Source organism: Mirounga angustirostris, unplaced genomic scaffold (assembly GCF_029215605.1).
Source record: "Mirounga angustirostris isolate CCGP_5_RB_7025 unplaced genomic scaffold, mMirAng1.0.hap1 SCAF_12, whole genome shotgun sequence".
NCBI lineage: Eukaryota > Metazoa > Chordata > Mammalia > Carnivora > Phocidae > Mirounga > Mirounga angustirostris.
Window position 1 is genome coordinate 40,936,113 of NW_026991720.1, and position 13,853 is coordinate 40,949,965.

General features: G+C 37.3%; 2 protein-coding genes across 6 annotated transcripts in view; one reads left to right on the plus strand and one right to left on the minus strand.

Annotated features, from left to right (window-relative positions):
- Positions 1–13,853, plus strand: part of MATCAP2 (microtubule associated tyrosine carboxypeptidase 2) — a 45,075-nt gene that overhangs the window by 26,811 nt on the left and 4,411 nt on the right. For all 3 annotated transcript variants that reach the window (XM_045864421.2, XM_064575054.1, XM_064575055.1), the window contains 4 exons: positions 5,872–6,015; positions 7,068–7,200; positions 7,958–8,263; positions 12,907–13,004. In XM_045864421.2, the coding sequence (XP_045720377.1) occupies positions 5,872–6,015; positions 7,068–7,200; positions 7,958–8,263; positions 12,907–13,004 (681 nt within the window). The remainder of the gene's footprint in view (positions 1–5,871; positions 6,016–7,067; positions 7,201–7,957; positions 8,264–12,906; positions 13,005–13,853) is intronic.
- EEPD1 (endonuclease/exonuclease/phosphatase family domain containing 1) overlaps positions 933–13,853 on the minus strand; it is a 172,617-nt gene continuing 159,696 nt past the window's right edge. For all 3 annotated transcript variants that reach the window (XR_010406425.1, XR_010406423.1, XM_064575051.1), the window contains one exon: positions 933–3,221. Coding sequence is in view for 1 of the 3 variants with exons in the window: in XM_064575051.1 (XP_064431121.1) it covers positions 3,187–3,221 (35 nt within the window). In the remaining 2 variants the exon portion in view is untranslated. The remainder of the gene's footprint in view (positions 3,222–13,853) is intronic.

A 13,853-nucleotide genomic window follows, 5' to 3' on the forward strand; every position in this document is an offset into this window, starting at 1 on the left:
TGCTGCTTCTATTGCTATATCTCTGCAGGCTGTTTGTTGTGCTTTGTGCTTAAAGGTGGGGACTTAGTTTTCACTTACCTTCCAGGCTCTCCCAGAGCTGAGCCTGCTGCTAAGTTCCGGGCTTGAAGTCCTGCTGGTTGTAAAAACTCATGAAATTCATCCCCTCTGGTTTTCAGAGCCAGATGTTATGGGGATTCATCTTCCCCATGTGGCTCCCCAGTGTGAAGGTGTTTCTCTCCCCACTCTGCCCCCACGATTCCCTCCTGCAATGGCCCCCTGAGTCTGTTTAGCTCCCACTTACGCCCTTCCTACCCTCTTCCATATGGCTTCTTCTCTACCTTTAGTTGTGGAGTTTGTTCTACCAGTCTTCTGGTCATTTTCTGGGTTATTTACACTGATGTGTTATCTAGTATCTGCGGGACAAGGTGACCTTAGGGTCCCTACTCTGTCATCTTCCTTTGATTATACTCTTCTTATTTTCATAGAGGAGAATATGAGTGTTTTAGGGTCATGGGATGGCATTGCTGTACATTATGAAGAAAGTTGCTCTTCTCTTTTATGTAACATTATAAATGACATCCAGATCAGGGGACAGATAGGACCATTTCCTTCATGCTGAACAATTACTCATTTTGTATTTACTTCCTCTTTGCACTAGGTTTGAGCTCTCTGAAAATTAATTTGTTTTGATGCCTCTAAGATTTACAATGTTTTAAAATATCTTCTTACAAAGAAGGATTCAGAAATACTTGTTATGAGCAGAGATAATGTATTGATTCATAATTTAGCAGAAAAATATATGGGTTTTGGTCCAATTTTTTAGAAGGCAAAAGTATGTTTGGTGGCCTGTTTCAGCCCACTTTTAGCAAGAAATATTATCCTACCTAATACTGTTTCTGTGGAACTCAAGGGTAGATTCTATTATATATGTCATTTTCTTTTTCTTTTTTTTTTTTTTTTTTTAAGATTTTATTTATTTATTCATAAGAGAGAGAGACGCAGTGGAAGAAGCAGGCTCCCAAGGAGCAGAGAGCCCGATGCGGGACTCGATCCCAGGACTCTGGGATCATGACCTGAGCCGAAGGCAGACGCTTAACCATCTGACCCACCCAGGCGCCCTATATGTCATTTTCTAACATGGTGATAGAAGAGTTGGCCAAGTAGTAAGATGGACACAAAGGAAAGGTACAAAGTCAGATTTCTTCAGATTAGGGAACTGAGACCTGGACAAAGGATATGTGTATATTAAGATGTTTTGGTCCCGGAAGTTTTAAAACTGATCAGTAAAATTATGTAATGTCTGATTGTTTATTATGTATGTTTGCTATTCTTATAGTTGGAAGGAAGCAGAGAATATATTTGATGTCTATGGATAAATCAGGGCTAGATCTCCACATGGCTGAGGGAAGTGGCTGCTTCTTCCATGAATAGGCCTCAAGAATGCAAGCCATACCAACTCTTCCTACCAGCAATCTACTCTGCCTAAAAATTACTATAGGAAAATGTTTGTCTGAATTTTTAGGGTTCCCCCCCATGTGTTCTTTTTTTAAATACAAATACTCCAGAGAAAAGATATCAACGACTAACTGGCAAGTGAGAGAAAGGTGTGGAGCCTGCTTAAGATTCACTCTTAATCCTTCTGTCCTCCCCTCCCTTTCTCCCTCTCTTTAAAAAAAAAAAAAGTATATAGAGAAGAGAATAAATAAAATCCCATAATTCTATCACCCACAGATAATCACTATTCACATTTAGTCTGTTTTCCTTGTCCCATGCCTAATGGTGTTCATAATTGACATTAGTATACTTTTGTTTATGTATCTGTATTTTCTCATGTCATTAACTGTCAGCATTTCTTTTTTGTCAGCATAATTTTCACTGTATATATTTAATAAAATGGGTGTACAGTAAGTCAGTTGAGTCTTTTAGTTGTTCCTACTGGGATTTAAAATTTCATAGTTTTGTTAGTAGTCCACTTTAGGGGGCTTTTTGCAGTGAGCCAAGCAGTGGAGGTGCTGACTAGGATAGGCCTGCACCAGCATTTAAGTCAAGGAAGGAGGACCATAGCTGAACCAGTTACATAGGAATTGTTCTTTTCTTCTCCCAGCCCTCAGTATACTGAAGGGAAAGAGAGGCCCAGAAAACTGGAGAGGGATGAGAAAGAATCAAATCACTATTATACCTTTCTTTCTCAGTGAAGGTTCTTTAGGCCTCAGGCCAAGCCTGTCCTAGGGGAGGGGAAAGAGCTTTAAATTAGATATGACTGACATTTTAAATTGGATTAAATTGACTTCAAGAAGACTTTTTTTGAATACTTGAAAATTATTGGAAAGCTAAAGAAACTGGTTAAGATATTCAGGGAAAGGAAGGAGAAATTCTGGATGGCAAATTGAAAGCGATGATTGGAGAAAAATAAGCCACTTCTTGTTTTAATTCCCCACCAAGTAATATTGGGACATTTTTTTGATTAACTTTAATGATATTAGTGGAGAAGAGAGATTTGACATGAACTTTATTGCCTCTAAAAGTAGTTAGCCATGTGGATGAGGCATGTGAAAGTGTGATTCTTCAAGTGGTATAGATATGGATTCTCTGAACTCAAGGGAGAATGGATGATCTTCTCCTGTCTTTTTTCTTAAAAAAAAAACAAAACAAAAACAAACTTTTGGTAGGGGGGGATTTGGAGATGTGGATCAAAGGGTACAAACTTTCAGTTATAAGCTGAGTAAGTCCGGGAATCTAATGTACAGCATGATGATTATAGTTAATAATACTATATTGTATACTTGAAATTTGCTAAGATCTTAGATGCTTTCACCAAACACAAAAAATGGTAACTATATGAGGTGATAGCTGTGTCAATTAACTTGATTGTGGTAATCATTTTATAATGTATACATATATTAAATCAATACATTGTACCTCTTTAAAAAAAATCACATTGTATATATAATTTTTATCAGTCATAACCTCAGTAAAACAGGAAAAGAGTCTTTTTCCTCTTGATCATAACACTAATATATTCATATTGTAAAGAATTTTAAAACTTCTGAAAAGTACAGGTAATAAACATCAATGCAATCCATCACTCCATCCCAGACAGGAGCAGCAGCCTTTGGGTATATTCTTGCAGCCTTCCTTGTGCCTTCTTAAATTGCTTATTGCCTTTTCCTTTTTCCAAAGCTGAGATCATCTCATAAAATTTTTGTGGCCTGCAGTTGAGGCTGCATAGAGAAGCAAAAATTGTAACATAAAAATATTCACTGATGAAATGACCACTCAGCATTTCTGATTTTTCCTGTAAAGCTTGAGTTTATTCACTCATTAACCACTGTTTCTGTCTCTATGCTGGGGGCTATTACAATGCAGATGGATTGGGAAGTTATTTCTTGAGGTCAGTGAAGGATACTGGAGATCTATATGCTCACTGACAAATCTGTCTAGGTTGGACCAGTTGAAAAACTGATGAAGAAATCAACAGAGATGACAACAAGATAGGCACTTTATTTTATTTTTTTTAAGATTTTATTTATTAGAACGGGGTGGGGGCAGAGGGCTAGAGAGAAGCAGGCTCCCTGCTAAGCAGGGAGCCTGATGAAGGTCACAGCCTGATGCAGGACTTGATCCCAGGACCCCAGGATCATGACCGGAACTGAAGGTAGACACTTAATGAACTGAGCCACCCAGGTGCCCTGAGGATAGGCTCTTTAAAGAAGAGTATTGGACATGACATCATATTAACGTAACCTTTGGGGAACATCAGTATAGCTCCTGGGTAGTGTTGCCATTATGATGCCATGTAAGCAAGACAAAATGAAGGATGTGATGTTCTATTGTCTATCATTTTGTTGGAAAAATCACCACCACCCCCCCAAAAAACCCACTATTTTTATTTCACTCTTTGATCCAATATTTAGTACATGAGTATAAAGGTTGCCTATATGTTGTTAAACTGCTAAGTATGTTTTATCTTACATTTATAGGGTACGTTTTCAGTATAAATTTCCTATCAAATTTTTGTTTCCCATTATGAATATGAATGCTTATTATGAATATGAATACTTAATAGCCTTTTACTAGGACTGTTTATTGGTGATAACAGGGAACACCTGTATTTAATTTTTTCTTAATTCTCTAAACTGTTTCTGTCTGCTGTAATAAACACTGTAGTTCCCCTTACCTATGGTTTCACCTTCTGCGGTTTCAGTTACCTGAGATCAGCCTCGGTCTGGAAGCAGATGATCCTCTTTCTGACATGCTGTCAGAAGGTCAGTGGTAGCCTAAAGCTGCTGCCTGTGTCATTCCCCTCCCTTCATCTTATCACATAGGCATTTTATCATCTCACATCATCACAAGAAGAGTATAGTTCAGTAAGATATTTTGAGAGACCACATTCATATTACAGTATATAGTTATAATTGTTCTATTTTGTTATTATTGTTAAACTCTTACTATGCCTAATTTATAAATTAAACTTTATCATAAGTGTGTATGTATAGGAAAAACATAGTGTACGTAGGGTTTGACAGTGCAATTTCAGGCATCCACTGAGGTCTTAGAACATATCCCCTGCGGATAAGGAGGGGGAGACTACCATAGTAACCAGATAACCACATTTTTTTTTCTAGTGAGTAAGCATATGCTAGAAAAGCTAATTTTGTCTAAAATTAAGTACATACTTAAAAACATAGAACTACAGGTCATAATAAATTTCCTTAACCTTTTTTAGGTCTAAATACTGGTCCAATGTAGAAGGTACCACTCTGTCTTTCCTGGAATTAAGGCCAGATTTCTCATATTCTTCTCACTGATATATTGATGACTAGTCATCATTAGACTGGTGTATGCAAAAAATCTTTGCTAATCTGCTGTAGTGGGTTTTTGATTGTGTGCTTTTATTCCTTTTTTTTTTTTTTAAGATTTTATTTATTGACAGAGACAGCGAGAAAGGGAACATAAGCAGCGGGAGTAGGAGAGAGAGAAGCAGGCCTCCTGCTGAGCAGGGAGCCTAATGGCATGGGGCTTGATCCCAGGACTCTGGGATCATGACCTGAGCCAAAGGCAGATGCTTAACGACTGATGTAAAAATTTATGAAGAATGAGAAGTAGGTAGTACATGTCCCTGAACGAAAGATAAAAGTGTTTTTAGTAATGTTGACACAGTTTTCTTTGAAAGATTAGCCCTGGAAAACTTCAGATTTTGTAAGATTGTCACAGAAGAATGGTTGATTCTTTTGTGCGTTCTTTTTTTTTTTTTTAAAGATTTTATTTATTTTATTTATTAAATAAATAAATAGAGAGCTAGTGAGAGCAGGAACACAAGCAGGGGGAGTGGGAGGGGGAGAAACAGCCTGATGCGGGGCTCGATCCCAGGACCCTGGGATCATGACCTGAGCCAAAGGCAGACGCTTAACGACTGAGCCACCCAGGCGTCCCTCTTTTGTGTGTTCTTAAAAATTGGGGCATTTTTGTCTTTATCTAAATGGCAATTATAATTCAGTACGTCTGGAGACATACCTTCTACTCTGAGTTCTCCTGCCAGACCACCAAATGGTCTTGGAGAAGCCAAGGAGCCCCTCTGCCTTGCCTTCTCAGGCTGTCAGATGATGACACTCTATGCAGTACCTTTAAACGCTCAGCATGTGAAGGGAAAGAGGATTTGTAAGTACAGAGGTGTTTGTAAAACTTTGTGACAATGAGTGAAAGCTGTTTAGAATCAGTTATGGTACCTCCCTTGCAGTTTCATTTGGAAATCAAGAAACACAACACAGGTCATGATCCATAAGAATATAACTGGTTTATTACTTATCTCAAAGTAATAAGATGCTACTTATTTTCATTATCCCTGTTGTTTTTTTGTTTTTTTTTTTACAGTCCATCAATATTATGGAACTGACTTTACAGAAATATGGAAGTTATGAAAAATTTGAGCAGGCCACTGGTGGCAGCCTGCTATCTAAAACTCGAATCTGGAGTCATGTTCGGAAGTACATGATGAAGGAAGGCTGCCTGGGTGAGGTATGAATCAGGAGTGACACGAGATGCTGTTGGCATTTTAACTGCTCATCTAATTAGTCACCCAGAGATCTCACTAAATTGAAGTGCTGTGTTCAGTTTCTTTGTGTTTTTCTTTACTTACTCCCCTTTCTGTATAGCTTATGGGATTATGGGAATTTTTTAATGAAAATTATTAATGAAGCAATTTGCCTCAGTGGCCGCCTCTTAGCAGCCAGTTCAAAATGGCCAAGCAGAGAAGCGGACTCGGGCTTGTGCACCTACCTTTGCCTCATTTTAACCAGGGGGGACTGTATTTGACAGCAGCACAACAGGGCACTGCCTCCTCAGCACAGCCCTCTACTTTCCTTTAACCCAGGAAAGGTTCTTGAGTGGCGCATGCTCAGAAGTGGAAGCGTCAAAAGTGATTACCATTTTCTTGGTATCTGGGAGATTCAAACTGGTACAAGCAAAATAAAAATATACGGTATCATATGATCTCAGTGATAGGAGGCATTCTTAATCTCAGGAAACAAACTGAGGGTTGCTGGAGTGGGGGGTAGGGTGGGAGGGATGGGGTGGCTGGGTGATGGACATTGGGGAGGGTATGTGCTATGGTGAGCGCTGTGAATTGTGCAAGACTGTTGAATCTCAGATCTGTACCTCTGAAACAAATAATGCAATATATGTTAAGAAAAAAAAAAGAAGATAGCAGGAGGGGAAGAATGAAGGGGGGGAAATCGGAGGGGGAAACGAACCATGAGAGATGATGGACTCTGAGAAACAAACTGAGGGTTCTAGAGGGAAGGGGGGTGGGGGGATGGGTTAGCCTGGTGATGGGTATTAAAGAGGGCACGTATTGAATGGAGCACTGGGTGTTATATGCAAACAATCATGAAACACTACATCAAAAACTAATGATGTATGGTGATTAACATAACATAATACAATTTAAAAAAAAATTTTAAATAAATAAAATACTGATTTATGGGTCTGTTGTTTCCTGTGAAAGCTTCCTTTCCCGAGCCTTTACATTTTGTTTTATATGTATATATTTTTTTCCTCTTGCTTCTTAGATCGTAGTTCATCTCACTGAAGACCTGCTTTCCCGAGCTTCAATGACAGTGGTAAATGGGTGCCCAACATTGACCATTAATGTTTCCACGGCACGTGAGCACTGGCTGGAGGGAATGCTGAGGCATGAAATAGGTAGGGGCAGCCCTTCTCCATTTGTTCACGTGTAATATCAGAAATCAGCAGCAAAGAAACATTCTTTTATGATGGGTTTTTTCTTAACAGTATTTGGCAAAAGGTAATGAAATTGTTAGGTTTCATTTGAACTAAGATATTAATGTCTCACTTCAAATTAGATTTTTTTAAGGTACCATGTAGCTGTGTTAAGCTTGGAAAGTCATTTAACTCCCGGGTTTCACCTCCCCACGTTTCTGAAACTGAGGGAAATGGAACTGAGTGCTCTCTGAGATTCTTGTCAAATACCAAGTCTCTGATTCTTCCCTTTAAGAAAATAAATGGTATAGGGGCGCCTGGGTGGCTCAGTCGTTAAGCGTCTGCCTTCGGCTCAGGTCATGATCACAGGGTCCTGGGATCGAGCCCCGCATCGGGCTCCCTGCTCGGCGGGAAGCTTGCTTCTCCCTCTCCCACTCCCCCTGCTTGTGCTCTCTCTCTCTCTGTCAAATAAATAAATAAAATCTTTAAAAAATAAAAAAATAATTTAAAAAATAAAATAAATGGTATAAAAGTTACACCTCTTCTAATGAGACATGCGGTCCTTCTGAAGGCAGAGTAGCTCCTTCAAAATGCTTTAGGGTCAGGTCATTTTCCACTTTGTTTTGATTCAGAGGTACACATCAATTTGGTTTTAGAACTGTTGGTAGAATCTTTTTTGGATAAGAATTAAAATGAGAATGTCCTTTCTTGTTTTTCACGCGCCTTTTCTTCTCCACAGGCACACATTATTTTCGAGGTATTAACAACCTTCAGCAGCCATGGAACAGTTGGACTGGCCGCAAAAAACATGAGCTAAAGCCAAACAATCCCACAGAGGAAGGACTGGCAAGTATTCACAGTGTCCTTTTTAGAAAAGACCCCTTTTTATGGAGGGCTGCCCTCCTCTACTACACTGTTTATCGAGCCAGCCAAATGTCTTTTTGCGAACTCTTCAAAGATATTGGAAAGTTTGTCAAGGACCCCAATACAAGATGGGATTATTGTGTACGAGCCAAGAGGGGATGGACTGATACTTCCCAACCAGGTGAGTGTCTCTTGACTGTAGATTTGCCTTATGGTTAGTTGTCTATTGATTTTGATCACATCCTTATCCACCAATCAGAGAAATCACTCACTTATAAAAAATTAAACCTTTGTTACTTGAGGTCCGTGCTAGTTTTCCCAAACCATATTTTGTTAGCATTCTTTTTTCAGATCTCATTTTGAAAAATTTCAAACCTACGGACATATGGAAATGATAGAATTAACACTCATATTACCCATCCTCTAGATTGACCAATTGTTAACTTTTTGCCAGTTCTGCTTTTTCTTGCTCTGATTTTAAAAACAGCTTTACTGAGATATAATTCACATGACCTACAGTTTGCCCATTAAAATGTATAGCTCAGTGGTTTTTAGAATGTTCATGGAGTTGCGCAGCTATCACCACTATCTAACTCCACAACATTTTCGTAACCCCAAAAAGAAACCTGTACCCATTAACAGTCATTCTCCATTCCTTCTTCGCCAAGCTCCCAGCTCTAAGTAACCGTTAATCTACTTTTATAGGTTTGCCCATTTTGGACATTTCATTTAGATGGAATCACATAATATGTAATCCTTTGTGTCTGACTTCTTTCACTTAGCATAATGTTTTTAAGGTTCATCCCTATGGTAGCATGTATCAGTATTCTGTCCTTTTTATTGCTGAATAACATTCTATTGCATGTATAAGACACATTTTATTTTTCCATTCACTGTTAATGGACATTTGAGTTGTTTCCTCACGTTTTGGCTATTATAATGTTACTGTGAACATTTGGGTACAAGTTTATATTTTTAATTCTCTTGGGTATATACTTAGGAGTAGAATTGTTGGGTCATATGGTAACTCTCTGTTTAAGCTTTTGAGGAACTGCCAGATTGTTCTCCAAAGTGAATGTGATATTTTATATTCCCACCAGAAGTATATGGGATTCTTATTTTTCCATATCCTCACCAACACTTACCAATACTTGTATTTTCATTTTTAAAATTATTATAATCGTCTTAGTGGGTATCTCATTGTTTTAATTTTTTAATTAAAAAAATTCCAGTATAATTAACATACAGTGTTATATTAGTTTCAGGTGTACAATATAGTGATTGAACAATTCTGTACATTATTCAGTGCTCATCACGATAAGTACTCTTAATCCCCATCACCTTTTTCACCCATCCCCCACCCACCTCCCCTCTGGTAACCCTCAGTTTTTTCTCTATATTTAAGAGTCTGGTTTTTTGTTGTTGTTGTTTTTCTTTGTTTTGTTTCTTAAATTCCACATATGAGTGAAATCATACGGTACTTATCTTTCTTTGACTTATTTCAGTTAGCATTATACCCTCTAGATCATCCCATGTTGTTGCAAATGGCAAGATTTCATTCTTTATTATGGCTGAGTAATAATCCATTGTGTGTGTGTGTATATAAAAACACACATATTAAACATACACCACATCTTCTTTATCCATTCATCTATCATACACAGGTTGCTTCTATTAATTTGGCTATTGTAAATAATGCTGCAGTAAACCCAGGGGTGCATATATCTTTTCAAATTGGTGTTTTCGTATTTTGGGGTGAATACCCACTAGTGCAATTACTGGATCATACGGTAATTCTGATTGTTTTAAGAACCATCATACTCTTCCACAGTAGCTGTCCCAGTTTGCATTCCCACAAACAGAGCACCAGGGTTCATTTTCTCCACATCCTCACCTTGCTTCTTGTGTTTTTGATTTTAGCCATTTTCACAGGTGTGAAGTGTTTTGATTTGCCTTTGCCTGATGATGAGTGAAGTTGAGTATCTTTTCATGTGTCTGTTGGCTATCTGTATGTCTTTTTTTAAAATGTTTTATTTAAATTCAATTTAACATATAGTGAGTGTATCATTAGTTTCAGAGGTAGAATTTAGTGATTAATTAGTTGCATAGATTACCCAGTGCTCATTACATCGAGTGTCCTCCTTTAAGCCCATCACCCAGTTACTCCATCTCCTTCCCCTCCAGCATGTATGTCTTCTTTAGAGAACTGTCTCTTTGTGTCTTCTGCCCATTTTTAATTGGATTATTTCAGGGTTTATTTGGTGTTGAGTTGTATAAGTTCTTTTATATATTTTGATTACAAACCCCTTATCAGATATATCATTTGCAGATATCTTCTCCCATTCACTAGGTTATCTTTTTGTTTTGTTGGTTGTTTCCTTTGCTGTGTAAAAGTTTTTTATTTTCATGTAGTGCCAATAGTTTATTTTTGCTTTTGCTTCCTTTGCTTCAGGAGACATATCTAGAAAAATGTTGCTATGGCCAGTGTCAAAGAAATTATTGCCTGTGCTCTCTTCTGTGATTTTTATAGTTTCAGGTCTCACATTTAGGTCCCTAATTCATTCTGAGTTTATTTTTGTGTATAATGTAAGAAAGTGGTCCAGTTTTCCCAGTGTCATTTGTTAGACTTTTTCTTATTGCATATTCTTGCTTCCTTTGTCAAAGATTAATTGACCATATAATCATAGGTTTATTTCTGGGCTCTCTATTCTGTTCCATTGATCTGTGTGTCTGTTTTTCTACCAGTACCATACTGTTTTGATTACTAGAGCTTGGTAATATATCTGGAAATCTGGTATTATGATAACCTCCAGTTTTATTCTTTTTCCAGATTATTTTGGCTATTTGGGGTCTTTTGTGAGTCCATACAAATTTTAAGATTATTTGTTCTTGTTCTATGAAAAATGCTATTGGTATTTTGATAGGGATTGCATTAAATCTGGAGATTGCTGGGTAGTATGGACATTTTAACAATATTTGTTCTGCAAATCCATGAACATGGAATATCTGTGTCATCTTCAGTTTCTTTCATCAATGTTTTATAGTTTCTAGAGTACAGGTCTTTCACCCCTTTGGTTAAGTTTATTCCTAGATATTTTATTATTTTTGGTACAATTGTAAATGGGATTTTCTTATTTTCTCTTTCTGCTGCTTCATTATTTGTGTATAGAAATGCAGTGGATTTTTGTATATTGATTTTGTATCCTACAACCTTACTGAATTCATTAATCAGTTCTAGGAGACTTTTAGTGGAGTCTCTATATTAAGTTGATGATCTTCTTAAGTTTGAACCCATACATAAAGCATTAAATTTGTACTCCTCTCCCTTCCACATTTTAGGTATGTGGTGTCATGACCTGAACCACAATTAAAAGCCAGATGTTCAACCAACTTAGCCACCCAGGTGCCCCCATATAACTTTTTTTTTTTTTAAGATTTTATTTATTTGACAGACATAGTGAGAGCCGGAACACAAGCAGGGGGAGTGGATGAGGGAGAAACAGGCCTCCCCATATAACTTTAAGAAAACTGTTTATTACTAAAAATTTGAAATTTGAAAAATTTCAAAAGAAGTGATTAATCGGATGTGCCCTCATTAAACATCACTTAATCTTAGTAATTATCAACATTTCCTAGCAGTGGGTCATCTATTCTTCTAAGTTCCTGTTTTCCTATAGTATTTTAAATCATTTCCAAACATCATGTTCTTTTACCTATAAGTACTTCAGTATGTATCTGATTTATTCCTCCTAAAAAGTAGGAACAGCTCATGAGATCTGAGCCTAGTTGAAAAAGTGTACCACCTTTTTTCCATAATTCCCATGCTATTAGCATACCCAAAAAAATTAATTTCTTTTCTTTTTTTTTTATTCTTATGTTAATCCCCATACATTACATCATTAGTTTTAGATGAAGTGTTCCATGATTCATTGTTTGTGCATAGCACCCAGTGCTCCATGCAGAATGTGCCCTCCTCAATACCCACCACCAGGCTAACCCATCCTCCCACCCCCCTCCCCTCTAGAACCCTGTTTGTTTTTCAGAGTCCATCGTCTCTCATGGTTCGTCTACCCCTCCGATTTCCCCCGCTTCATTCTTCCCCTCCCGCTACCTTCTTCTTCTTTTTTTTTTCTTAACATATATTGCATTAAAAAATTAATTTCTTAATGTATGACTTAATATGATAGAATTTTAGTCAATTTACACAAGTTATGGGAAAAAAGTTGTCTTTGTAAGTGGAACACTAACTAGGCTCAGATCTCATGAGCTATTCCTTTTCATGTTTTCATATTTTCCTCTATTTTTAAACCTCCATATTAAAATCCAGTTTTAATTTTGTTTTCATATGGAGGCAGAGTATCAACATCACCTATAGCTGTTTTTAATGGGGTAACGGGTAGTATTTTTAAAAACCAGGAGTTTCTGAAATCCCATGTCTCCACCTTGCCCCCTGTGAGACTTACTGCTCAATAGCTGTCCTCCCTGCTGCCCCAAGTGCCTCCATACACATGGGAGTTAAGGTTATGATCAAATGGTGGGAGTGTGGATGACATATCCTCTATTTTAAATCATCAGTGTTTTTTTATGATTAGAAAAAATGCTGTTTTAACTATGGGGAAGGGGGATCTGGGGACAAGAAATTCTTAAAGGGAAGCTACCAGTCTGCACATTATCCTGGTGCTACCCAAGACCTTGCATTTTATGTTATGAAGATAGTTAATTCTAATTTGCCATTTTTATTTTTATTCAGGACTGATGCCTACAGTAAGGGGACTGTGTTAGTATCTAATTACTTAGAAAATAAAAGCTATTGTCTTCCTCCAGGGTGCTTCAGTAAAGACCAGGTATACTTGGATGGTATTCTACAAATCCTCCGATACAGAGAGACCATTGACTTTCATCTTCTGACCGCCCTGGGGAAGGTGAGTGAAACCAGTGGCATGTAGTCTACAACACACCAGGTCATCATTTCCTCAGGCTTGATTTAATGATTAAATAAGGTTCAGATTCAAATTGTTTTTAGACTATGTGTTTGAAGTTTCCTGGAGGAAGAAATAATGGTGTCACAAAGCCAAACTCCAAAATTTCTCTGAAGAGAATAGGAAATTTGGCAATGTATTACATGGTTTTATTTTATATAGTGCTTTCTCTAAAGCATTTTAAATAAGCTGCAAGTATAACACTTCCCCCTTTAATCTGGCATGACCCTGTGATTTTCTTAAGAAATCACTGATTGGATAAGGATTCATGCCTTACATTGGGTTATAATATTTAATCTCTCTTAATCTATAGAAGTCCACTTTGTTCCCTGCCCCCCGCCCAAGTCTTTATTTTTCCTGACATTTTTCTTGAGAATTCTTACAATCTGTATTATCCTATTGTTTTCTTGTGATTAGGTTTGGGTTAAACATTTTTACCAAGAATACTACATAAGTGACTTGTATATTTCATCACCTTAAAAAGCACATATGTGATTTTGTTCCATTATCAGTGATGCTGTATTTGATCACTTGGGTAAGTTAGTTACTGCCAGCTCTCTCCCTTGTTTTGTAAAGGTACCTTTTTTATATTAAATAATCTGTGGGGTAATACCTAAGAATGTACTGTTCCTTAACCTTCCAAGGAATGGTTTTAACATCCTTTGATGATCTTTGCCCATATCAGTCAGCAAAATAGAGATCTTCAAATTCTGTTACATTTCACTCCTTTTTTGCATTATTATTATGGACTTAAGTGTTTTTTTATTCAACCCTTCCAGTGGCTGCTCCTGT